Raw genomic sequence first — 24,199 nt, 5'->3', positions numbered from 1 at the left:
ACTAACAAAGAAGCCTCCCGGTGTGTATTGACCTGCTCTGTTTTTTTTAATCAGCTGCCTTTTTTAACTACAGCCCTGCTTGACTCTGGTTGTGAGAGGAATCTTCTAGATCAGTCTGTGGTCACTAAACTGAGAATTCCAACGACACCTCTTCTCACTCCAGTTCAGGTTTCATCATTGGATGGCAACGCGCTCACTACCATCACCCACCGAACAGAGCCTGTCAAGTTGCAAGTGTCTGGTAACCACCAAGAAGTCATTTCATTTTTTGTTTTTCCCTCTCCTCAGTTTCCAGTCGTCTTAGGACATGAATGGCTTAGCATGCACAACCCCCACATCGATTGGAAGACTGGTCAAGTTGCTGCCTGGAGTCCTTACTGCTTGTCCCACTGTTTGTTGTCCGCTAGCCTTCCGGTCCAGGTTCCTGCTTCCAGTCCTCCACCCATTCCGGACCTTTCTTCAGTGCCATCAGAATATCATGACCTACAAGCAGTTTTCAGCAAAGATCGAGCTGCATCCTTACCTCTCCATCGTCCATATGATTGCAGTATCGACCTGCTTCCTGATGCCACATTCCCTTCCAGCAGGTTGTACAGTCTTTCTAAAGCGGAACATGAATGCATGACCACATACATCTCTGAGTCCTTAGCATCAGGTCTGATTCGTCCATCCACTTCTCCCTTGGGCGCAGGGTTCTTCTTTGTTTCAAAGAAAGATGGTTCCCTGCGTCCTTGTATCGACTATCGAGGGTTAAATCAAATAACAGTCAAGAACAAATATCCTCTGCCTCTGCTTTCCTCCACCTTTGACCCTGTACAGAATGCAACCATCTTCACCAAATTGGATCTCCGCAACGCTTATCATCTTGTAAGGATCAAGGAGGGTGACGAGTGGAAAACGGCCTTCAAGACACCTTTGGGCCACTACGAGTACCTCGTCATGCCTTTTGGCCTGACTAATGCTCCTGCAGTGTTCCAGTCCCTGGTAAACTCCGTACTCTCTGACTATATCAATTCATTTGTCACTGTATACCTCGACGACATTCTGATTTTTTCCAGTACCCTTTCTGAACACCATCAACATGTCCGCGCTGTTCTACAACGCCTTCTGGAGAACCGCCTTTTCGTCAAGGCTGAAAAATGCGAATTCCACGTTTCCTCAGTGAAATTTCTGGGATTTGTTCTGGAGAAGGGAAAGCTGAGAACAGACCCAGAAAAGGTTGAAGCTGTCCGTGACTGGCCAACTCCCACTACCCGTAAACAGCTTCAACGTTTCCTCGGGTTTGCAAATTTTTATCGGCGCTTTATTCGTGGCTACAGCCAGGTGGCATCTCCCTTGACGCAGTTGACTTCTGTTAAAAGAGCCTTTGTGTGGTCAGCTAACGCTGAAGAGGCTTTTCAGGAGTTAAAGAGACGTTTCACTCAAGCTCCTGTTTTGGTTCGCCCTGATCCGTCTGTTCAGTTCACCATGGAAGTCGACGCCTCAGATTCTGGCGTTGGTGCTGTCCTATCTCAAATGTCACCTTCAGATAATCTATTACATCCCTGTGCTTTCTTTTCAAAGAAACTCTCTCAGGCGGAGCAAAACTATGATGTGGGAGACCGAGAGCTGCTAGCCATCAAATTGGCTCTGGAAGAGTGGCGTCATTGGCTTGAAGGTTCCGAGCATCCCATCATTATCTGGACAGACCATAAAAACCTTGCTTACCTGAAAGAGGCCAAGAGGTTAAACCCCAGACAGTCCCGGTGGTCCTTGTTCTTCACACGCTTCAATTTCATCATTTCCTACACCCCCGGATCAAAGAATGTCAAACCAGATGCTCTATCCCGCCAGTACGCTTCAGACAGAGACCTCGAACCCGCCACTATCCTTCCTCCATCTTGTGTTGTAGGAGCTGTTTCCTGGGACATCACCAACAAAGTTCTGGACGCCCAACGCACTGATCCTGACCCAGGTAATGGTCCCCCCAATAAACTGTTTGTGCCTCAACAGGTTCGAGGAGCAGTGATCCACTGGGCACATACTGCCAAGTTTTCCGTTCACCCTGGAATTGGTCGCACTCTCGCCCTGATCCGCAGGTCATTCTGGTGGCCCTCCATGTTTAATGACACTAAAGAGTACATCAACGCCTGCCATGTCTGTGCCCGGAATAAAACCACCAATCAACCCCCGGCAGGACTGTTAAATCCTCTCCCCATTCCATCTCGCCCATGGTCGCATATAGCAGTGGACTTCGTTACTGGCCTACCCCTCTCCAAAGGTTTTTCTGCAATTCTCACTATAATCAATAGATTTTCAAAAGCCTGTCATTTTGTTCCAGTGAAATCCCTTCCATCATCCACTGAAACCGCTAACCTCCTCATAACCCATGTTTTCAGGCTTCATGGCATCCCATCGGAGATCTTGTCAGATCGCGGCCCCCAATTCCTCTCCAGGGTCTGGAAGGAGTTTGCCACCTTATTGGGGGCCCATGTTTCCCTGAGTTCTGGTTACCACCCCCAAACTAACGGTCAGTGCGAGCGGCTCAATCAGGACTTGGAGGCTATGCTCAGATGTGTCTGCTCTTCAAACCCTACCAGCTGGAGCACCCAACTACCATGGATCAAGTATGCGCACAACACCCACGTTTCCACTGCAACCAGTAAGTCCCCGTTTGAATCATCCCTTGGTTACCAACCTCCCCTGTTCCCTTCGGATCTATCCTCCTCTGTCACAGTCCCTCAGTTTATCCGCCGGGCAAGGAGGACATGGATCCAAACCCGGGCGGCCCTTCAGCGCACCAAAGAGCGCAACCAACGGCTGGCAGATCGGCACCGCAGACCCGCGCCCGTGTACAGTCCAGGTCAACAGGTCTGGCTGTCAACCAAAGATATTGGTCTCAAGGGTACAACTAGGAAACTTTCACCTCGCTTCATTGGCCCATATCCCATTCAGGAGGTTCTCAGTCCCTGTTCTGTCCGTCTTGTCCTGCCCCCGTCTATGAAGATCCACCCTGTCTTTCATGTATCCCTCCTGAAACCTGTCTCGTCCAGTCCGTTGTGTCCTGTTCCTGCTCCCCCTTCTCCTATTCGTCTCACTGATGGTGGACTTGGCTTTCGTGTTCGGCGCCTGCTGGACGTCAGGCCCAGGGGCCGGGGGCGTCAGTTCTTGGTGGACTGGGAGGGTTATGGTCCAGAACATCGCCAGTGGGTCCCCAGTTCCTGGATTGAGGACCCTTCTCTCATCAGAGACTTTGACGCCGCTCGGTCTTCTGCTGCTGCCTCCTCCTCCGCCTCCTCCTCCTCTGCGCGGCCGCCGGGTGTCGGCCTTTGAGGGGGGGGTACTGTCATGATCTGTGCTGCATAACCATCTCTGCTGAGTGTTTTACAGGTGGGTGTGTCTGGAGAGCCCAGCTGTGCCAAATCAGCTCATCAGCGATCAGGGGATTTAAGGAGCAGCTGGACATCTCACCATTGCCAGATAATACTCAGTCTTGGGTAGTTTCTAGCTCTCCTTTTGACCTTCCTAAAACAATTTTAGAATTACTTTGTCTATTTGTTCCTGCCCTTCTGGCAGTTAACCTGCTCTGCCCTCCTGATTCCTCCAGGTTCCAGTCATCTGTTCATCTCCACTCTCTGCTATATCTTTGGAACCATCTACCACATTCCAGTCCTGCTGTTTGCCCCTGATCGCCAGCTCTCCATCACCCCACCTATCCACCTGCAGCTCCTCGGTCTCCCCATCCAGCCAGGTCTGACTAACCCCCCCCCCACAAAATACCGGATCATTCAGGAAACAGTAAGCCTTCTTATTTTTTCATCATCGTCTCACGTTGCTCCAGACTCTGACCTCTCTTCCTCTCTCAGACCCCACGGATCCCTCCAGTCCTGCAGAAGCTTCGGCTACCTCTCCCATTCAAAATAAATCATTTAAACTTACCTTCTGTCTCTCGGTGGTGATTCTTCATGTCGTGGGTCAAGAAATTACCCTCAAACATGACAGTGATTAAAGTGTATAATTGTAATAAAGTGTAATTATTGTGTAAAGCGGTATTTAATGGGAATGATTAATAAAAATAAAAACTAGAAAGGAACCTGAGTTACATGGTAATACCTTTTTAAGAACTCAGAAACAATAATACACTTTTTCTCATATTTATTTCATTCATTTAAAAAAAACAACAAATAAATAAACAATATGCATATAAACACAATACAACTTGAATGAAAGGGAGCAGACGGAAGAAAAAATCTTAGAATTTCTGCCCCTTTTTTAAAAAAATAACAAAACTATGGTTATGCATTCCCTCAAAGTCCCTTCTGTCATGTTCCTTGTCCATATTTCAATTATAGCCACAGACATTATTCACATTCATATCCACCCAACACACTTGATCTAATATAGTTTCTAAACAATTTTAGAGTTCTTGACTCTGTCACTTATCTTTCCAGGCAGTTCCATAATTTCACACCATTAACCAGTATACTTATTTCCTTCATTCTGGTTCTTATTTCTGAAGACTTCAATTCCTTTCAACATATAACTACTTTCCCTCTTTTCAAACAATCGCTGAATGTTTTTGGCAATGTACCTATATTAGCTTCATACACTGTATTCAATATTCTCCAGCTGACCAAATCATGACAACGGGTTAGATGGAACTCTACTGTGATTATTATTAACCCTTGTATTGTGTTAGAAAGCTGTTTACACCTGCGGTGTTAGCAGGTCCATTTGGACCCATGATTTAACAATGCTTGAAAATGCTTAAAATGACCAGTTTTCTTCAAATGTTGTTTTTTCAGCTAATTGCTGGCTTAGTATGTATTCATATAAATGGAACCAGTGTGCAAATTGTTTTTTTAGTTGGTTCCACAGACACCGTATTTTAAAATATACCTCTCGTTTTGGATTGCAAAAACTGTTAAAATTCACTAAATATATTTCTTTTTCTTCTAGAATGAATAATAATAAACTATAAATGTGTTATAAACTAATATTAGAGTACACCTACCCAAAAAAAATTATAATTTTTTTTACTATTTCAAATTATTAACAATAGTGACATATTTGGTGTTTCAGTTCAAAACGGACCTGCATACATAAATGGAAGGATAAAGACAACAAGTCAAAATTTTTTTCATAAAACCAACTTTTATTTAATCAGACCAATTAACCAAACAATTTAACCATAAAATGAACAATGATAAACAACACTGTGTGTGTGGTTGTGTGCACGCACATGCACCTGCACTGACCAAAAACTGAACATTGAAAATAACATGGTGTTAGTGCAGGTGTGTTGTTCTGAATTAACCATAATCTAAACAATAGAAATAATGAAAACAAACATAATATGAACTGTGTGTGCGAGTGTGTGTGTGTGTGCGAGTGTGTGTGTGTGTGTGTGCGAGTGTGTGCGAGTGTGTGTGTGTGTGTGTGTGTGTGTGTGTGTGTGCGAGTGTGTGTGTGTGTGTGTGTGTGTGTGTGTGTGCGAGTGTGTGTGTGTGTGTGTGTGTGCGAGTGTGTGAGTGTGTGTGTGTGTGTGTGTGTGTGTGTGTGTGTGTGTGCGAGTGTGTGTGTGTGTGTGTGTGTGTGTGTGTGTGCGTGTGTGTGTGTGTGTGTGTGTGTGTGTGTGTGTGTGTGCGAGTGTGTGTGTGTGTGTGTGTGTGTGTGTGTGCGAGTGTGTGTGTGTGTGTGTGCGAGTGTGTGTGTGTGTGTGTGTGTGTGTGTGCGAGTGTGTGTGTGTGTGTGTGCGAGTGTGTGTGTGTGTGTGTGTGTGTGTGTGTGCGAGTGTGTGTGTGTGTGTGTGTGTGTGTGTGTGTGTGTGTGTGTGTGTGTGTGTGTGTGTGTGTGTGGTGATGTGGGCCGTAACTGTGCACATTGGGCCACGATTGATCCTCAGAACAACCCATAGATTTGCTATGTTAAAACCTACCTACAGTACCTGCTCACCCCTGAAGGACTTAGTTGTTCGTCCTTTTATCAAAACTCATTTTGAGCCTGAGAGGGTTAAGTGATGCATACAACAGCCATTTTTCTCTGATGGGTCATTTTGGACCCGTAACACCACAGACCTAACTTATTTTTTTGAGACCTTTAGAATTTACTAAAATTGTTCAAATTGATTTTGCTGCATTTAAATAGGTGTCTGAGGATTAGATGAAGCCTCATTCCAGGACAAAAAAGGAAAGTGTACTTTTTACACAGTTAAACTTGAAAACGGGTCAATTTTGACCGCAACACAACAGAAGGGTTAAGAATTCTCAAAGCTCTTTTCTGCAAAATAAACAATGGTTGTGTATAAGTTCTGTATGCAATTCCCCAGATTTCTTCACAATAAATTAAGTATGGATGAATCAGTGCATTGTAAACTTTACATTATGTAATACTGCAATGGCTTTGGCCACTTTACCTTTTATATAACCTGACTGTGATTTCCAGGTTAAAGCTTCATCAATCATTACTTTAACTTACTATGTAATTACTATGTAAGTACTTAGTAATTAGGGGACTGTAAAAGGAAGCGTCACCGAGAAATTCATGCACATTTATGCTAAAGTGATTCTCTTGTTGGTTTACAAAATCCAAAGCATGCACATTCTCCAAATGTTGCATGCAATAATGTACTTTTATTATGATTCATTTCAGTTAATTAACTCCACTTTGCATTGCATTTAATATTGTTGAGAGTCATTCCCTTATGGACATGATAACAGTTTGTAGATAAGTTATTAATATAGGTCTGTGTGAGAACACACAGAAACTTTTCTTCTAGAAAGATCTTTTATGAAACTGCTGTTCCCCGTTGAGGATATTAAATTTGTGATGATTCACCAGAGAAGGCTCATGGCTCTTTATTAGAGCTTTTTTAATTCCAAAGCCAGTCATTAATAATAATCCTGCAGGCCTGCTAATAATCTACTGGATGAGATGGAATTAGAGACTCCACAAGAGAATTGGGTTTTTTATGGAAGTGATTACACACAAAAGTAGATTAGCTTAATCCTTTTTTATTGTTTGTTTACTCAGTGAATTGTGGCAGATTTGAGGTTTAGCCACTCAAACTAACACCAAAAAAACTAAAAACGGATTAAAGAAACAACACAGACGAACTGTGCATGCTGTTTTGACGATTTGGAACTAAAGGAAGGATAACTGTTAAATGTGTGGTTTGACATGTTTGGGTACAACTTGCAAGAATTCTGTGATTGCAAACTTTTTATTCTGCAACAAGAAAAGCACAAAAGAGGTGACCTTTGTGCATCTCTGCTACAAGGAAGGTCTGGTATCTGGACCATATAACCCAACACTAGCTTGCAATAACTTCTAATGTGGTGGAATTGAGAACTCACTACAACATTCAAACCAGCATTGAGTCCACGCTTCAATATTACCATGAGAATTTGCACAAAAACATACTAAAAAATACTTTAAAATCGAATCTAACTTGAAAGACTGTTGCAGAGAAACCCTGAATATTTGCTAAAACTGCAACAGTGTCCAGAAAATCTACTGCAAAGTATGTCAAGTGTGTATAAATTCAAACTTGACTTAAGTTGGTGATAATTTGTTTACACTGCATGGGTATTTAGCTGCTTTAAAACAACCATTCACACATAAAACGAGTCACCGTTTATGTGCAGCCGGCCTGCATGACTCACTCATGTGGGTGAGAAACATGCTGACTGTAGGCTGCATGTGACACGTGTAATGACACGTTAAGTCAGTGAGCTCTGCGTGTTCACTGCCATGCACGCAGCGTCGCTGCTGGAAAACGTTCACATTCGGTGCGGATCACTTACACTTCTATTTATTATCTCATGAGCAGCGTTATTATTTATGCAATGTGCAGATGGCGTGTCATAAATAAAACAAAAAGATTTTCTCGAATCGTATTTAATTATGTATTTCCAAATGATGTTTCTCCTCCTGATAACATCAGTGATTTATTAGGCAGTTAATTAATTTAAGTTTCTGAGTCAAACACCTGATCCTGCCTCGTTGTAAATGAAAGAAAATTATCATCATTAGCTCGGCTGAAAGACATATTTTAGCATCGTAGGAGTGTGTTTCTGTCCGAAAGTTACTATTTCTATCTCGTCTTCTGACGAGTGTTCACTGAACAGCCTCTGTTTGGAGAAATAGAGATTGTACTCTACAGGACTGATGAGCTCAAAGCTAGTCTGATCTAAATGTGTGGTTGCCCTTCATGAAACAGCTTGATTCAGATCAGAAAACTGTTTGAGTCATTTTCTCAACTGGTTTTAACATTTTCCACTGCAACATTAATTGATAATGTTTTGATTTATGACAGCGTAAAGTTGAACAAAGCTGCAAAGGTGTAGCCTGGCAAGCCAGACTAAATAAATGTATTATTTACTTTGCAAAGCAAGAATTTGGTCTAGTTCACTAGGCTAGCAAAGGTGGGTGGATGGATAATTTTGTTGTTGTGTGACGTTTTTTTCTAATTTCCCGTGTTAGCCTGATTGTTTATCAACTTAGGAAAAATAACATTTCAGAATGTTTACATTCACCTGCTTTGCATTACGGGATCATTTACATGGAATTATTTGGATACATACAGTACACGTGTAAATATCTAAAACAACCTCCACAATCACAAACATTTGATAACTTGTACAAAAGCTCTTCAAAATCTTTTAAAGGAAATGAATTAATGACTGGTGTTGTGTTTTTGCAGGTTTTATAGTTTTTTTCCTGCAATGAACCTTAAAGGGACTATAAGGAAGTTTGACAGCCAAAACATGTATAGAAATAATAAATTTCTTCTTCATACATTCTCCTGCAATGCCCTGGTCCTGTAGAATGAGCCCTGACATTTTTACTGTGATTGCATGTTTTTCTGTAAAATCACAGAAAAAGAGAGATGCTCGGGTCGAGCAGGCTGCTTCATGCACATTCACGCTCAGGCATAGCTCGTAGCATTTGCTATCCGTAGCTTTAGCAGCAGAGAGAGAGGTAGTGCCAACTCAGCGACTTTGTCGCTGTTCCTAACGCCTAGTGATGAACCTAGCTACATTTCTGAGGACCCTTAGCTACTTTCTTCTAGATATTTCCTGCAAATTAGCAACAAAATAGCCATTTTCGCTCCGAATCGTTCTTTGGATTGATGTTGTTTCAGCTGTCATCAAGGATATAAACGTTACAGATAGAATCATTGTTGCTGGTGCTTTAGCTCACCTAGTAAGGTGTCTGACTCTCATGCGAAAGACCTGGGTTTGATTCCGGGTATCAACGTAATTTATTTGGAGTTTCTTTTTTACATTAATGGTATATTTTTTTTACAGTAATAAGCCACCCAAATTTTTATTTGAGACTCGCCGAAAGGCATTGAATTCACAGATAAAAAAGACGTGGGTTCAACTTTTATTTTGGAACAATTTTCCAACCAAGGCAAGGGAATGATCTGCAGGAGGACTGACCCTTATTAAACCTTTGTCGGTTGTGCTGGAGAGAAAGGTACAGAACCAAATTATTTCATTAATTAGCTGCGTGTTCTCCTGTCCTCTGTCCTCCGGGCCACACACACACACCCACACACACACACACACACACACACACACACACACACACACACACTGCACATTTGGCCGGCCGATGAGAAAGTGCAGCTGCAGAGAGAGAGAGGCATTTGCTGTGTTCTTCTGTCCTCTGGGCCACACACACACACTCACACACACGGGACTGTTTCAGCTGTTATTTTCGTTAAGGAGTGTGCACATACAGCAGGCGCGCCTCGTGCACGAGCCTACTATTGATGCTGCCATTACGCTTTTGGCCTGAGGGGGCAATCGCGAGCATAAAAATTCAAAAGTCTGACAAGTCCCTTTAATTATCAAAACCTAAAAGGAACATCAGAGTTCATGTAAGACAGTTTCTAGGGTTCTCCAACCCCCCAAGGTGCTTTACAGCCCAAACAGTCATCCATGCAGGCACATTCAATGGTGATTAGTTACGATGAAGCCACAACTGCCCTGGGCTGGGGTAAACTGACAGAAGCCAGGCTGCTGAGCACATGCACCACCGGTCCCTCTGACTACCACCAGCCAGGGCCAGATTAACACTTTGTTGTACCCTGGGCAACAATATTCAAGGGCCCCATCATCACGACCCAAGGATCACCATAATGTGGTCACATACAGAATATTTCATTGTAATATGCAGTAAATATACTCAATACTTGAATAACTGGCGTCACGTAACACGCTCAGGGTAACCTTTGACCCACCTCGTGCACTGACCAATGAGGAGAGGGTCTTAACTTGAGGCCCTCTCTTCATTGGTCAGTCTGCATGAGACTCACTCTCAACAGGTAAAAACGTGTAGTGGAGATAAACCTACATTTTACTTTTCAACACTTTGTTTTGTTTTCTTGTTTTTATTTAACTATTTTCCTGTCCTGTCTGTCTCTCATCTTCCTGCATCTCCTCTTAATTCTCCAGAAAATCTGCTGCCTGGATTCTTACTTTCTCACCTCATCAGTTACTTTTGAGCAGATCAAAGGGATCTCCTGACCACAAAGCGGAGAGCGCATTTCGATGCACAGCACAGGTGATGAGCTCCGCAGTAGCAGAGCGCTTCAGGCACAAATAAGACAGAAAATAGAGAACATGTGCGGACATGAACGATCGTGTGCTAATTATAGTTTTTTGGTTGCACCACTTTGAGAATGGACCGTGCGCTGGAAGCAGCAGCCTGGAGCGCTGCGCTAAAAAGATCAGCGCTGTGCCGCTCTCTGCGCTCTCTGCTCAAAAAAGTCCATAAATGATGTAATATAGGTAGAAAACTTTTTCCACGCTCCCCTGGATGTGTAGGATATACAGCTCCCCCATAATCCGATCCCTGCTCCTGCAAAGGCCGGACATTTTCATCAATACAAGAACCCCGCCCGGACGCCCCGGACAGAGAGTGAAAAGTGGACGTGTCTGGGGAAAACAGGATGTACGGTCACCATAGTCCTCATAAAGCGGGAAATTACAGATACAGTATTTTGCTCGTGCCCTTGCTGCCCTGGGCCCTTTAGAGTTTGTGGGCCCTGGGCAATTGCCCAGTTGCCCATATGGTTAATTCGGCCTTGCCACCAGCAAGTAAGGTGGGCTAAGTGGCTTGCCCAAAGACACACTGACTGCAACAGATGGGACTCAATCCTGCAACCAGCTGGTTAATGTCATGGTCTGCATCCTGCGTCTCCCTCATGTGTCTGCTTGTGTTCTCCATCCCTCTCTAGGTTTCCCTTATGTGTCTCCTTGTCTGCATCCCTCCTCATGCGCCTCCTTGTGTTCCCCAGCCCACTCCAGGTTTTTTTTCCCTCAGGTGTTCCCCCAGGTTTCAGTGTCCCTGTGTTTCCCCAACCCCCTCCAGGTTCTCTAGGTTTCCCTTGTCACCTTTTTTCATTAGTCTTCTGTTAAGTGTTTTATCTACCGTAATTTCCGGACTATAGAGTGCACCTCAATATAAGCCGCACAGGTAAAAAAAAAAGGTTTTCTACACACACGCCGCACTCGAATACAAGCCACGGCGCAGCAGCCACATGCAGGTCTCCGACGCACAATGCATGTATGGCCATAACATAAGATAATTAGACAGAAAGACACTACACGGAGGTTTTTCGTTGTTGTTTTAATTCAACAAAACAAATTTTAAACACGGGTGAACGTGCCTGCAAGTTTAGAAAAGAAAACAGCACTGACAGCATTCATATTCCTGGATGGTTATAAAATAAAAACAGAACTGACACGTTATTACCGGTAATTTGCATGTTTAGAAGAAAAGAACAGCGCTGACACAGCATTAATAAGCCCTGGATGATTAGAAAATAAAAACTGCACACAAAACATGCCTGGTTAGTAAATAAAACACACTTGCCTACCAGAAGAAGTCATTCGCTCTCATCTTCCTCTTGTGCACTAAAGCCATTAAAGTCCTCTTCTTCAGTGTGGGAGTTGAACAGCCTCAGAAGAGCTTCGTCACATACCTTTTCTGTGGCGATGTCGGTGTCGCTGTCCGTGTTGCTGTCATCATCCCCGGGTGAAGCTGGCTTGAATGAGTTCTTCCCGCTGCCGTCTCCAGCACCGAACCATGGATTCATTCATGCCAAGCTTACGTGCGGCAGCTGTTTCCCTCCTTTACTGCCAGATCGATGGCCTTCAACTTAAATGCAGCAACATATGAACTCATACGTGTAGTTACCATGATGAGGGGGTATGGATTTGAAAAATTTCTTTGTTGTGCCGGCTGCTTGCATGTGCTAAATTAAAATGAGCACTTTCTTCGATTTCCACTTTTGACTTCCACCTGTTTCACTTTCTGCTACAGCGCCCCCTGCAGGTGAAGGAAAATCTTCAGTAAAGCCGTACCTCATTATAAGCCGCATGGTTCAAAGCGTGGGAAAAAAGTAGCGGCTAATAGTCCAGAAAATACGGTAGTCAGTATTCTCCCTCTAGTTAATTTTGCTCCCTTCCCCATTTTTAGGTCTGGTTTCCTCCCCTGCTCCGTTGTGCTCCTCCTCTGTTTATTGGTCTCACCTGTGCACAATTCCGTAATCACCCAGCCCCTGTGTATTTAACCCTGTCTGCGTCTCAGTGTTTTGTCGGTCCATTGTTTGTGTCAGCGTTGTCTCTATGTCCCCAGGTCAGCTCTTTAAGTGAGCTCTTTGTCTCTAGGTCTCTTGGTTTATTCATACTAGGATTTTTGGATTATCGGTTTTGGCTTCCTGCCTTTTGGATTTACTTTTGGACAATCGCTCCTAATAAAGGATTTTACGTTTATTCCAACTCCTGCCTCTTGTCTCCCTGGTTCTCCCTGGCGTGAGCTCTTCGGATGAGAAGAAAACATCTTCAAGAAACCAAAGAAGTCCAGTTGATTTCATTTGAACCCTTTTGGATTACCGTGACCTGGATGACTGAGAACCTCACCAGAATCCTCTTGGTTCTTTTTCAAGCATCAGTGAAACTTTCCAGGACAATGTAAAGATGTTTTGGCTCAAGACTGGGAACCAGCTGATGTACTGGTCTAAACGTCTTTCGTTGTCTGTGACTTCAAATGGTGGTTTTCGTTTTGGGACTCTGTTCGTTTGTCCTAAAGTTGAAGCAGCAGCAGCTGCATCTGTTTCTCTGATATTATTGAGCGGCGAACCTCTCACACCAGTGGTGTTACGGCAGGTGATGGTATTGGTGAAGGATGTCGTAACATAAAAGGCGTGGGGTCAGGATTTTAAAAAGCAAATGTTTTTTATTACAATAAATGACCAAACACATTTAAGGTTACTAGGTCAATTAAATACCAGAACCAAAGGCGACCTCCAAAGAGGGAAAAGACAAGGACCTGAGGAAACACAAAGGCTGGAGCTCAGCTTCACTATTGATCAAAAAACTAAAATGATAAACCAATAAGTCAGAGTGGACTCTCAAACTCCACTATTTCTCTTTTGGCTAAAGTAGAAAGTAAACAAAAAGTCCAAACCAAACTAAGAGCGAGCACAGGGCTGTTGAGGTAATGGTAACAAAAACTGTAATAATTACTAAATCAAAGCTCCTTTGAGCAACACAAAACACAATACCTAAGCTCCAATGAGCAAACACAACCAACGGGTTAACTTAGTCTCTAAAAAATTTCCACTGAGCAAACACAAGAAGTAGGTTTAATTAAACCAATTCCCTACCTCTACTGAGCACAATCCCCAACAGTTCCACAGAACTCTAACCAAAACCAATTCAATTAAACTACACTAGGATCAAACTAGGTGTGTCTGGGTTTCAATTATTCTCAATGTATCAGCACTCTCATTGTATCCTCCACTCTTTCTGCTCCCTGGTTCTTCTGGCTGTGCCCTTTTTAAAACTCAGGAGCTGATTAGGGATTGAGCGCAACTGGAAAGGCCAACACATTCTCACACCCAAGGCGTCAAAATATGACGCGTGTGACCAAGCCTCAAAATATAACGATTCGGGACGCCCCAGTGCGTCAGGAGACAATGGTCAGGGACTAACAGCTGACGCAGCATCCCAGAGCGTCGGTATCCGACGCCGGTGGTGAGACGGACATTAGAACTACTTGTGAACTGCTTAACCTTCCCCTCACCCCAATTCTAACCTTAAGGTCACAGTAGATGTGTTGGAAAGATAGGAGGGAGGAGGGGCTGCTCTTCTCTGCAGGGAGGTAGAGGAGGAACAGGAGCATGTAGAAACTGGCGACCATAACGTAATGAGTGGAGGACCCACGGAAGTACAGCGGTTTGGTGAGACCAGCAAACAGATTGGGGGGGGGGGGGGGGGGCAGGCTGGGGCCGGCCACTGTTGGAGCCACGTTTGTAAGAAAACACTACAAACGTTACCATTAAAGTGATGTGTGTATTTTCCCTGGCGATAGGGGGCAGTACATACCTAAATCATTGCAAGCAGGCAGTATTTTTGTGATAAGTAAGTAAAACCTTACCACGAGGACCATTAGGGTCAAAAATCCCTGGGAGCTTTGAACGAGTACTTTGTCAGATCGTTAAACCTCCTGGAAAATGACGAGCACACCAGACTCCCTTTCATCGCTGGCAACGAAAGCGAAGAGGTAAATGTGTAACACAACAATGTTTATGAATGGCGAAAGTTTTGTGACCACTTGTTACAAATTACTAACTGCATTTTGTCCTCACAGGCTCCTGTAGAAGGAAACATTTAGTCTAATATGGCGTCGCCCAATAACTTATGGCACTTGCACATTAGTGCCGGCACGGTTGGGATTTGGTGGGGCTGAATGGCGTGAGTTTGGTCTCGAACGGGTGGTGTGGTGTTCACATATAAATCCGAGGGACTTCTCGAGAATGGGGAAATCCCTGAGCCTATAGGCTGCGTTAAATACGCATGGGAAAGTTTGTGGTGTCCTCCATAATAAGGTAAACAAAAATTAATCGTGCATGCGGGTAAGTGTGGAGATTGTAGGGGTCAGGGGCCAGGGGTCAAGAGGTCGTGATGGACACTGCCGGTGGAGTGAACCTCTCGATATCTCGTCTTCCTCCGCTTATCCGGGTCCGGGTCGCGGGGGCAGCATCCCAACTAGGGAGCTCCAGGCCGTCCTCTCCCCGGCCTTGTCCACCAGCTCCTCCGGCAGGACCCCAAGGCGTTCCCGGACCAGATTGGAGATGTAACTTCTCCAACGTGTCCTGGGTCGACCCGGGGGCCTTCTGCCGGCAGGACATGCCCGAAACACCTCCCCAGGGAGGCGTCCAGGAGGCATCCTGACCAGATGCCCAAACCACCTCAACTGGCTCCTTTCGATCCGGAGGAGCAGCGGTTCTACTCCGAGTCCCTCCCGAATGTCCGAGCTCCTCACCCTATCTCTAAGGCTGAGCCCGGCCACCCTACGGAGGAAACTCATTTCGGCCGCTTGTATCCGCGATCTCGTTCTTTCGGTCATTACCCAAAGCTCATGACCATAGGTGAGGATTGGGACGTAGATCGACCGGTAAATCGAGAGCCTGGCTTTCTGGCTCAGCTCCCTCTTCCCCACGACAGATCGGCTCAGCGTCCGCATCACTGCAGACGCCGAACCAATCCGCCTGTCGATCTCCCGATCCCTCCTACCCTCACTCGTGAACAAGACCCCGAGATACTTAAACTCCTCCACTTGAGGTAGGACCTCTCCCCCGACCCGGAGGTGGCAAGCCACCCTTTTCCGGTCGAGAACCATGGTCTCAGATTTGGAGGTGCTGATCCTCATCCCAGCCGCTTCACATTCGGCCGCGAACCTACCCAGCAAGAGCTGAAGGTCAGAGCTGGATGAAGCTAGGAGGACCACATCATCCGCAAAAAGCAGAGACGAGATTCTCCTGCCACCAAACTCGACACACTCCACACCACGGCTGCGTCTAGAAATTCTGTCCATAAATATGATGAACAGAACCGGTGACAAAGGGCAGCCCTGGCGGAGTCCAACCCTCACTGGGAACAGGTCCGACTTACTACCGGCTATGCGGACCAAACTCACGCTCCTCTGGTAAAGGGACTGAATGGCCCTTAACAGAAAGCCACCCACCCCATACTCCTGGAGCGTCCCCCACAGGGTGCCCCTGGGGACACGGTCATAAGCCTTCTCCAAATCCACAAAGCACATGTGGATTGGTTGGGCAAACTCCCATGCCCCCTCCATCACCCTTGCAAGGGTATAGAGCTGGTCCACAGTTCCACGGCCAGGACGAAAACCACATTGCTCCTCCTCTATCTGAGATTCAACTATCGATCAGACCCTCCTCTCCAGTACCTTGGAGTAGACCTTTCCAGGGAGGCTGAGGAGTGTGATCCCCCTATAGTTGGAACACACCCTCAGGTCACCCTTCTTAAAGATGGGGACCACCACCCCGGTCTGCCACTCCCTAGGAACTGCCCCCGATGACCACGCAATGTTGTAGAGACGTGTCAACCATGACAGCCCTACAACATCCATAGCCTTGAGATACCCAGGACGAACCTCATCCGCCCCCGGGGCTCCGCCGCTGTGTAGTTGTTTGACTACCTCAGCAACTTCTGCCCCCGAGATCGGACAGTCCATCCCCAGGCCTCCCAGCTCTGGTTCCTCCTCGGAATGCGCATTGGTGGGATTGAGGAGCTCCTCAAAGTATTCCTTCCACCGTCCGACTATAGCCTCAGTTGACGTCAGCAGCTCCCCATCCCCACTGTAAACAGTGTGAGCGAGTTGCTGCCTTCCTCTCCTGAGGCGCCGGACAGTTTGCCAGAACCTCTTTGGAGCCGATCGATAGTCTTTCTCCATGGCCTCACCAAACTCCTCCCACGCCCGAGATTTTGCCTCGGCAACTGCCACTGCTGCACCCCGCTTGGCTATCCGGTACCTGTCTGCTGCCTCCGGAGACCCACAGACCAGCCACGCCCTGTAGGCCTCCTTCTTCAGCCTGACGGCTCCCCGAACCTCTGGTGTCCACCAGCGGGTACGGGGGTTGCCACCACGACTGGCACCGGCCACCTTACGACCACAGCTAGCAACAGCCGCCTCGACAATCGCAGAGTGGAACAAGGCCCACTCGGACTCAATGTCCCCCACTGCTCTCGGGACGTGGTCAAAGCTCTGCCGGAGGTGGGAGTTGAAGACCGTCTTGACAGGTTCTTCTGCCAGGCGTTCCCAGCAGACCCTCACTATGCGTTTGGGTCTGCCAGGTCTACGCGGCATGTTCCCTTGCCATCTGATCCAACTCACCACCAGGTGGTGATCAGTTGACAGCTCCGCCCCTCTCTTCACTCGGGTGTCCAAAACATACGGTCGCAGGTCAGATGATACGACTACAAAATCTATCATCGACCTGTGACCTAGGCTGCCCTGGTACCAAGTGTACCGGTGGGCATCCTTATGTTCGAACATGGTGTTCGTTATGGCCAAACTGCGGCTTGCACAGAAGTCCAATAACAAAACACCGCTCGAGTTCTGATCAGGTGGGCCGTTCCTCCCAATCACACCCCTCCAGGTCAAGCTGTCATTGCCCACGTGAGCATTGAAGTCCCCCAGCAGGACAATGGAGTCCCCTGATGGAGCACTATCTAGCACTCGTCCCAGGGACTCCAAAAAGGGTGGGTACTCTGAACTGATATTTGGCCCATACGCACAAACAACAGTCAGGACCCGTTCCCCGACCCGAAGGCGCAAGGAAGCTACCCTCTTGTCCCCCGGGGTAAACCCCAACACACAGGCAGAGAGTCTCGGGGCTAACAAAAAGCCAACCCCAGCCCTCCGCCTCTCACCCGGAGCAACTCCAGCAAAGTAGAGTGTCCAACCCCTCTCCAGGTCTCGGGTTCCAGAGCCAATGCAATGTGTCGAGGTGAGTCCGACTATATCTAGCCGGTACCGCTCAACCTCTGCCACAAGCTCCGGCTCCTTCCCCGCCAGCGAGGTGACGTTCCATGTCCCAAAAACTAGTTTCCTTGTCCGGGGATTGGACCGCCAAGGCTCCCGCCTTGGTCTGCCACCCGATTCACATTGCACCGGACCCTTCATGTTCCTCCTGCGGGTGGTGGGTCCACAGTTGGACGAGCCCATGTATCCGGTTCGGGCTGGGCCCGGCCGGGCCCCATGGGCGAAAGCCCGGCCACCAGGCGCTCGCTCACGGGCCCCAACCCCAGGCCTGGCTCCAGGGTGGGACCCCGGTAACCCTCCGGGCCGGGTACTCCGACTCTTCGTTTTCACCGCCATGAAAGATCCTTCGAACCGTTCTTTGTCTCACCCTTCACCTAAGACCAATTTGCCATGGGAGACCCTACCAGGGGCACTAAGTGCCCCAGGCAACATAGCTCCTAGGATCATTAGGGCACTCAAACTCCTCCACCACGATAAGGTGACGGTTCAAGGAGGACCGTCTCGATATCTATATTATTAAAGATAATATTTTTTATCATTTAAAATTTTTTAAATGTATTAAGGCTTACAATCTGTCCTCAGCAGAGGGTGCACAAAGGGGGTCCCCACTGGCAATGTGCCCCATACTGGACCCCCTTAGAACCGCCCCTGGCCTAAAGGACCTGGAAACTGTAATCATTTAGCTGAAACATGATGGAGCTCAACCAACCAAAAACTACAAATATCACCCTAACAGACCTTTTTATTCTGATGACCAAGGCTGATGCAACAGTTCAAGTAGTCTTGAAACATTTCGTATTTTCTGTATACCGGTACATTTTCGAGCAAGTATGGACATTGTGTTGCAGTAAACCTTTTGTTCCTCTGAAGTAGAATAAAATGTCAGTGAACTATTGGGGATATAAATATTCATGTTGGCTCTTATTCGGTTTGATGACAGCACAGCCACTCTAGAACATTTCTGACTAATATGTTTTAAAAAAAAACATCTATCATAGTCAGGAAATTATGGTCTGCTTGAGTGGGTTTAAAACAGAACTGTGCTTATTGCGATGGGTTGAAACTAACTCTATAGGTGAAACAAACAATGAGAATATTTTTCACAATGTTCTAATTAGCTGAGATTTTGAATTGTGGGTTTTCATAAGCTGTAAACCACAATTATCACAATAATAAAGGCTTGAAGTATCTGGCTTTGCATGTAAAGAGTCGATCTCACATATTAGTTTAACTCTTTAAGTTGCATCAGAATCAGACTTATAATCCAGTGTTCCAGTACAACCTTACCAAGAGCAGACATTGAATTACTGAAATTAATAAAAATGTATCACATTCAAATTTTTTGAGTTTCACCTGCACAAAACTGAAAATTAAATCTAAAAATGTTACTTTAAACAACTTATCATAAGTGCATTTTGGCCATAACAAGCTTTGTGGTTTTGGTTTTAAAAGTGTCCAAGAAACCTTTTATAAGTAAACTGTGGAGACCCAAATTCTCAAAATGTAGTTTTATAATGAAAAAGGCACTAAAATATTTTCTTCCTGCAGTTATGAATTAATGACTCGTGGCGCTTTTGTGAGTAAAAGGGCTCCAAAGTGATTTACAACAGAGTGAGGATGATGAGCTGCAGCTGGCCTGGGGCTCAACCAGGACCAGAGTTTGAACCAGCACCCTGCCAAGGAGATGAACCACCATCACCCACCACTTAAGTTGCTACATTTCTGTTTCGTTACACAATTTTCCCTTCTTATTTCTTGTATTATCACGTCATTTGATACAAAACTTGTGTAAAACAATCAACACAGCCTCACATAAGAACTGGTGCCATCTTCTGCAGGGATCAGATCTAAAGTCTCATAAATGATGGAGACTCACTTGAACACCAGATACATGCAATCACTCAGATAAATATCATCACATTCTCACACCACAGCAGAAGTATCAAACAAATGAACAAAAACAAAGGGACTCAATGAGTTTTGGGTTTGTTATGACTCAACAAAAGCTCCAGCAGTGCCACGTCGGTGAGCAGGTGAAACAAGTCTGTAATGCATCTCATCAGCCTGGATCTGCAGCCGCTACACATCAGGGGAGTTAAGAAATGAAAAAATATATAAATCCACTGAAGTGATGCAGAGGCTGAAAACGAGAAAGGAAAAATAAAAGTTGCTTTGACGGCATGTGTTCTTCAAAAAATGAGCAACGTTTTCACCGCCAAGCTCAACAAGCTGCAGCAACCAGTAGAACCCCTTGTCATCTGCTCCTACAATAGGAGAGATCTTTAACCCAAAAATAAGGATGACAAACTTCCACATTTTACTGTTTATAAAGAGCTGTGCAGAGGGACTTTCTGTGCTTGATTTATTGGCAAGTCAGGGAAAGGAAACAATGAAATCTGAAAGTAAGTATTTGAAAAGAGAACAAGTAATTACATGCTGAAAGAAACTGATGTGTTTACAAAACCCAGATTTAGAACTAAAATTAAGGAATGGAATATATCTGTAAATGGTGTTAAATTATAGAATAACCTTAAAAGGGAAATTTAAAAAAACTGTCATTTAATATATTCAAAAAATGTACCAAATTGAGCGTACTAAATAATTATGAAAATGTTAATTAAATCAATGATCATGATCGCACTGGAAATTAGAACAGGAAAAGGTTTAAAATGAATCTGTATGTGTCTGACAAATAGAAATTGTATATAAATTGATTATTTCTACTGGAAAAGGGGGCAGAAATTATAAGATGTTTTTCTTCATTCTGCTCCTTTTCGTTCAAGTTAGATTTTTTGTTATGTATTTCTTATTGTTTATATGTTTTATTTGTTTTTATTCTGGATGAAATAAAAAAGAGAAAAATAATGTAGGATGTGCAGATAGGTTTTTTACACAGAAGAACGCTTGTATTCATAATGCGTCTGCAAAGCGCACACAGAGATTTTGGATATCACAACTGTTTCACTCTGTTGGTAATTTAACCTGGAAATTCAGCGAAAATGATCAAATATGGAGCAACTCTGAAGAAGAAGAAGAAGAAGAAGAAGAAGAAAATATCATTTCTATAGCGCCTCTCAAGATAAAAATCACGAGGCGCTTCACGAAAACAGAAAATGTAAAAATATAAAAAAGCATTTAGAAAATGTTTTGAAAATATATTTAAATGAGCAAAAATAGGCAATTGTAATTAAAAAAATGTTAAGAGAGAGAGTGAACAGGAAAGAGGGAAATCAGTGGATCCTGAGGAAGGTGGAATAGGTGGGGAGAGCAGAACAAAGAGAGAGTGGTGAAGAAGGTCATACAAAAGCCAGCTTGAACAAGTGAGTCTTCAGCTGCTTTTTAAAGGAGTCCACTGAGTCCACTGATCTCAGTCTCAGGGGGAGAGAGTTCCAGAGTCTGGGGGCCACAGCAGCAAATCTGATCTGTCACCTTTGGTCTTTAGCCTGGTGCACTGCACAACTCTGTCACTGTTGGAAATACTCTACACTGTAAAAAAATAGTTCAAAAAATTTGACTTTATGTGATTCATTTACTTGTAAAATGTTCACGTGATTGTAAAATGGCCTGCAAATGGTACAGCATCTTCTTAGGATTCTACAACCCCCCAAGGAGCTTCACAGCACAATCAGTCATTCACCCATTTACACACACATTCACACTCTGGTGGTGAGAATACAGGTGCCCTGGGGCACACTGACAGAAGCGAGGTCTGCCATACACTAGCGTCTCCGGTCCCTCCGACCACCAGCAGCAGGCTAGGCGGGTTAAGCATTCTCTGGTGGAAGCCAGGATCTAACCTGCAACCTTCTGATTACTGGTCCACCTGCTCTACCTCCTGACCTACTGCTGTAATTGTAACACTCAAAGTCAATTAAAAGAAATCTACATTCAAGGCAACCTGTTCTTGTGTTCATGTTTATTTTACTTGTCCAACCATCCATTCATCAATCCATTGTCTATACCCGCTTATCCATGCAGGGTACTGGCCATCTCCAGCAATCTCTGGGCAAACAAGCGGAGTACACAGTGGACAGGTTGCCACACACACACACACACACACACACACACACACACACACACACACACACACACACACAATTTAGAGAGATCAATCAACCTGGCAGTCGTGTTTTGGACTGTGGGAGGAAACCAGAGGACCCATGCACGCACAGGGAGAACATGCAAACTCCATAGCTGGGATTTGAACCCAGGGCCATCTTACTGTAAGGCAACAGCGCTAACCACTGCGCCACTGTGCAGCCCTCTTTTACTTGTGTTTAACTAGTTTAAAGGACAGTGATTTTATAAATATTAGCTTAATCTCATGTAAAAATGATAGTTGGTCAATACTTTTAGGGGGGGTGCATGTTTCCTTTTAAATCTTAGATAAAGCTATCAGTTGGTGTTGACCTGGACCAAGAATGCTTTTTTGAGTGTACTTAATGCAACACGAGCCTTTTTAGTGTATTTTTATTAAACTCATCACAAAGATAAAGAAGACTTACTCTTGTAGCTTGTACTCCAAGGCTGGTATCCATAGTAGCCAGTGATCCGCAATATCCTCTCCTCTATGGACGCGCTGTTGATGTCCTCCACTGAGCGTGAGGACTTGAGGTCCTCCTTGATGGCCTCGTCCACCACCAGGTACTTGAGCTGCCTGAGCTGAGGGCTGATGTCCGAAAGCCTTCTGGGGCTCACGTCGGGAGATTTGCGCATCCCGCTGGAAAAGAGCAATGAAGGGGTGGGGGGTGGCAGCGTTACTAGGCAATGTGAGGTGAAAAGGGGAGAGTCTGTGTAAGTCTTCTGAAGACCAGGGAGGGTTGCGTGTTCCGCAGGGAGCCCATCGATGCAGCGCCTCTCCTGCACACTGGAGAAATCATCATCATCCTTCAGTGGCTCTGCGTCCACACAACCACAGCGTGAAGACACTAACCAAGAGTGACTGTTCCTGCACTTGTTGTGCTCTGAGCTCCGTGCAACTCTTATTATAGGCGTATCTGAAGCTGAAACTAATGAATCGATCGCGAGTGATTTGTGAAGATGGAGAAGTAAGACTTTTGACAGCTCCGGACGTGGAGCACAACTCTGCGCTCACGCGTCCTATAGAGGAGATGAAAAAGAGCGTGGAGGCCACACCAGTAAACAGTGGTGATTTGTCTGTTATAAAACCACCACGTGACAAAAAGACATTTACGGACCCACTCAGACAAGAAGGCAGCAAAATAACCAGTTATTATTTCAACCAAACATTTCATGATAAACACGCAGCTTTATGCGTCTCTGCTCAATAAAGTCAGAGACTTTGTTTGGAACGAAGTGCGCAAAAGGTGTTCCTGGCGTTCGCTGATTGCAACGCCCATAATAAAAGTTAAAAAACCTTACATGGGCATCAAAGTAGGAGGTCCAAGGTAGCACATGCAGTCCCGATGAGGCCGTCCCACCCGGTCCCACACGGTGCCCTCTCCATCGCCGTACATCCTCGGGCAGACGCGACCACGGTGAGCCTAAAACCTCCTCAATGCCGCCAGAAACAGATCGAGCACCGCCATCCTGCCTCTCATCCCCCCACACACAAACATATGCGCGGCCACTACAGCTCAGACTGCCATCCCCGACATCCAGTGCGCTCTGCTCTGGATGCTGCTGCGCGCTGGAGGGCACCGCAACAGCGTCATCTCATGGATGTGCGGGGATCACCCTTCATCTCGAAACAAAACTACAACAATGTGGTCTCTTATTTTAGATAAATTAATGAAAAACAACTAAATCTGGTCAACTTGTTCAAATGTAAGCGTATCCGTTTTTGTAATTCTTTTATTTTTATTTACGTCTTGTGGGTCAAGCTGTGCCTACATGACCAGAGGTTTTGTTCTATGAAAGATTATTAAAACTAAAATGCAACATGAATCCTAATGTGATTAATTAATTAACTGGTATTTACAGGCTAAAAACTACTGGATTATTTTTCTAACTCCAATAGTAATGGATCTGTTTTGACCCAGTCAATTAATTCATTTATTAAATTAAATACAATATAATAAAAGTTTATGTCTATCAACACAAGTTAAACATTTTAAAGAGGACATATTGTGACTTTTTCCTACATTAGTTCTATGGTCAATTAACATATTCATAACTTTGAATGAATCCCTCTCACATAAGGACAGTTCAGCAGTTTTATTCTTGACATTTTCATTACCTTCCAGAATCAGGCGTTTTCAGGGCTTAAACACAAACAAGCTGGAGCTTGTTTGTGTTTAAGGGATGGAGGTGAGGGCAAAGTTAAACAGCAAGAAGGTAAAGGTCACAATTCTCTGTTTTACAGCGGCAGTTGGAAAACGACGCCCTG

At 45.0% G+C, this 24,199-nt stretch overlaps 1 protein-coding gene across 1 annotated transcript in view; it reads right to left on the bottom strand.

Moving 5' to 3' along the window:
* Positions 1-23,465, bottom strand: part of slc35f3b (solute carrier family 35 member F3b) — an 88,150-nt gene extending 64,685 nt beyond the window's left edge. The window contains exons 1-2 of the mRNA XM_015977105.3: positions 23,233-23,465; positions 22,356-22,570 (exon numbers count right to left, since the gene is read on the bottom strand). Of these exons, the coding sequence (XP_015832591.1) occupies positions 22,356-22,570; positions 23,233-23,327 (310 nt within the window). The 5' untranslated portion in view covers positions 23,328-23,465. The remainder of the gene's footprint in view (positions 1-22,355; positions 22,571-23,232) is intronic.
* Between the last annotated feature and the right edge of the window lie 734 nt (positions 23,466-24,199).

The sequence above is a fragment of the Nothobranchius furzeri genome, chromosome 12 (assembly GCF_043380555.1).
Source record: "Nothobranchius furzeri strain GRZ-AD chromosome 12, NfurGRZ-RIMD1, whole genome shotgun sequence".
Classification (NCBI taxonomy): Eukaryota; Metazoa; Chordata; class Actinopteri; order Cyprinodontiformes; family Nothobranchiidae; genus Nothobranchius; species Nothobranchius furzeri.
This window is presented reverse-complemented; position numbering and strand designations above follow the sequence as displayed.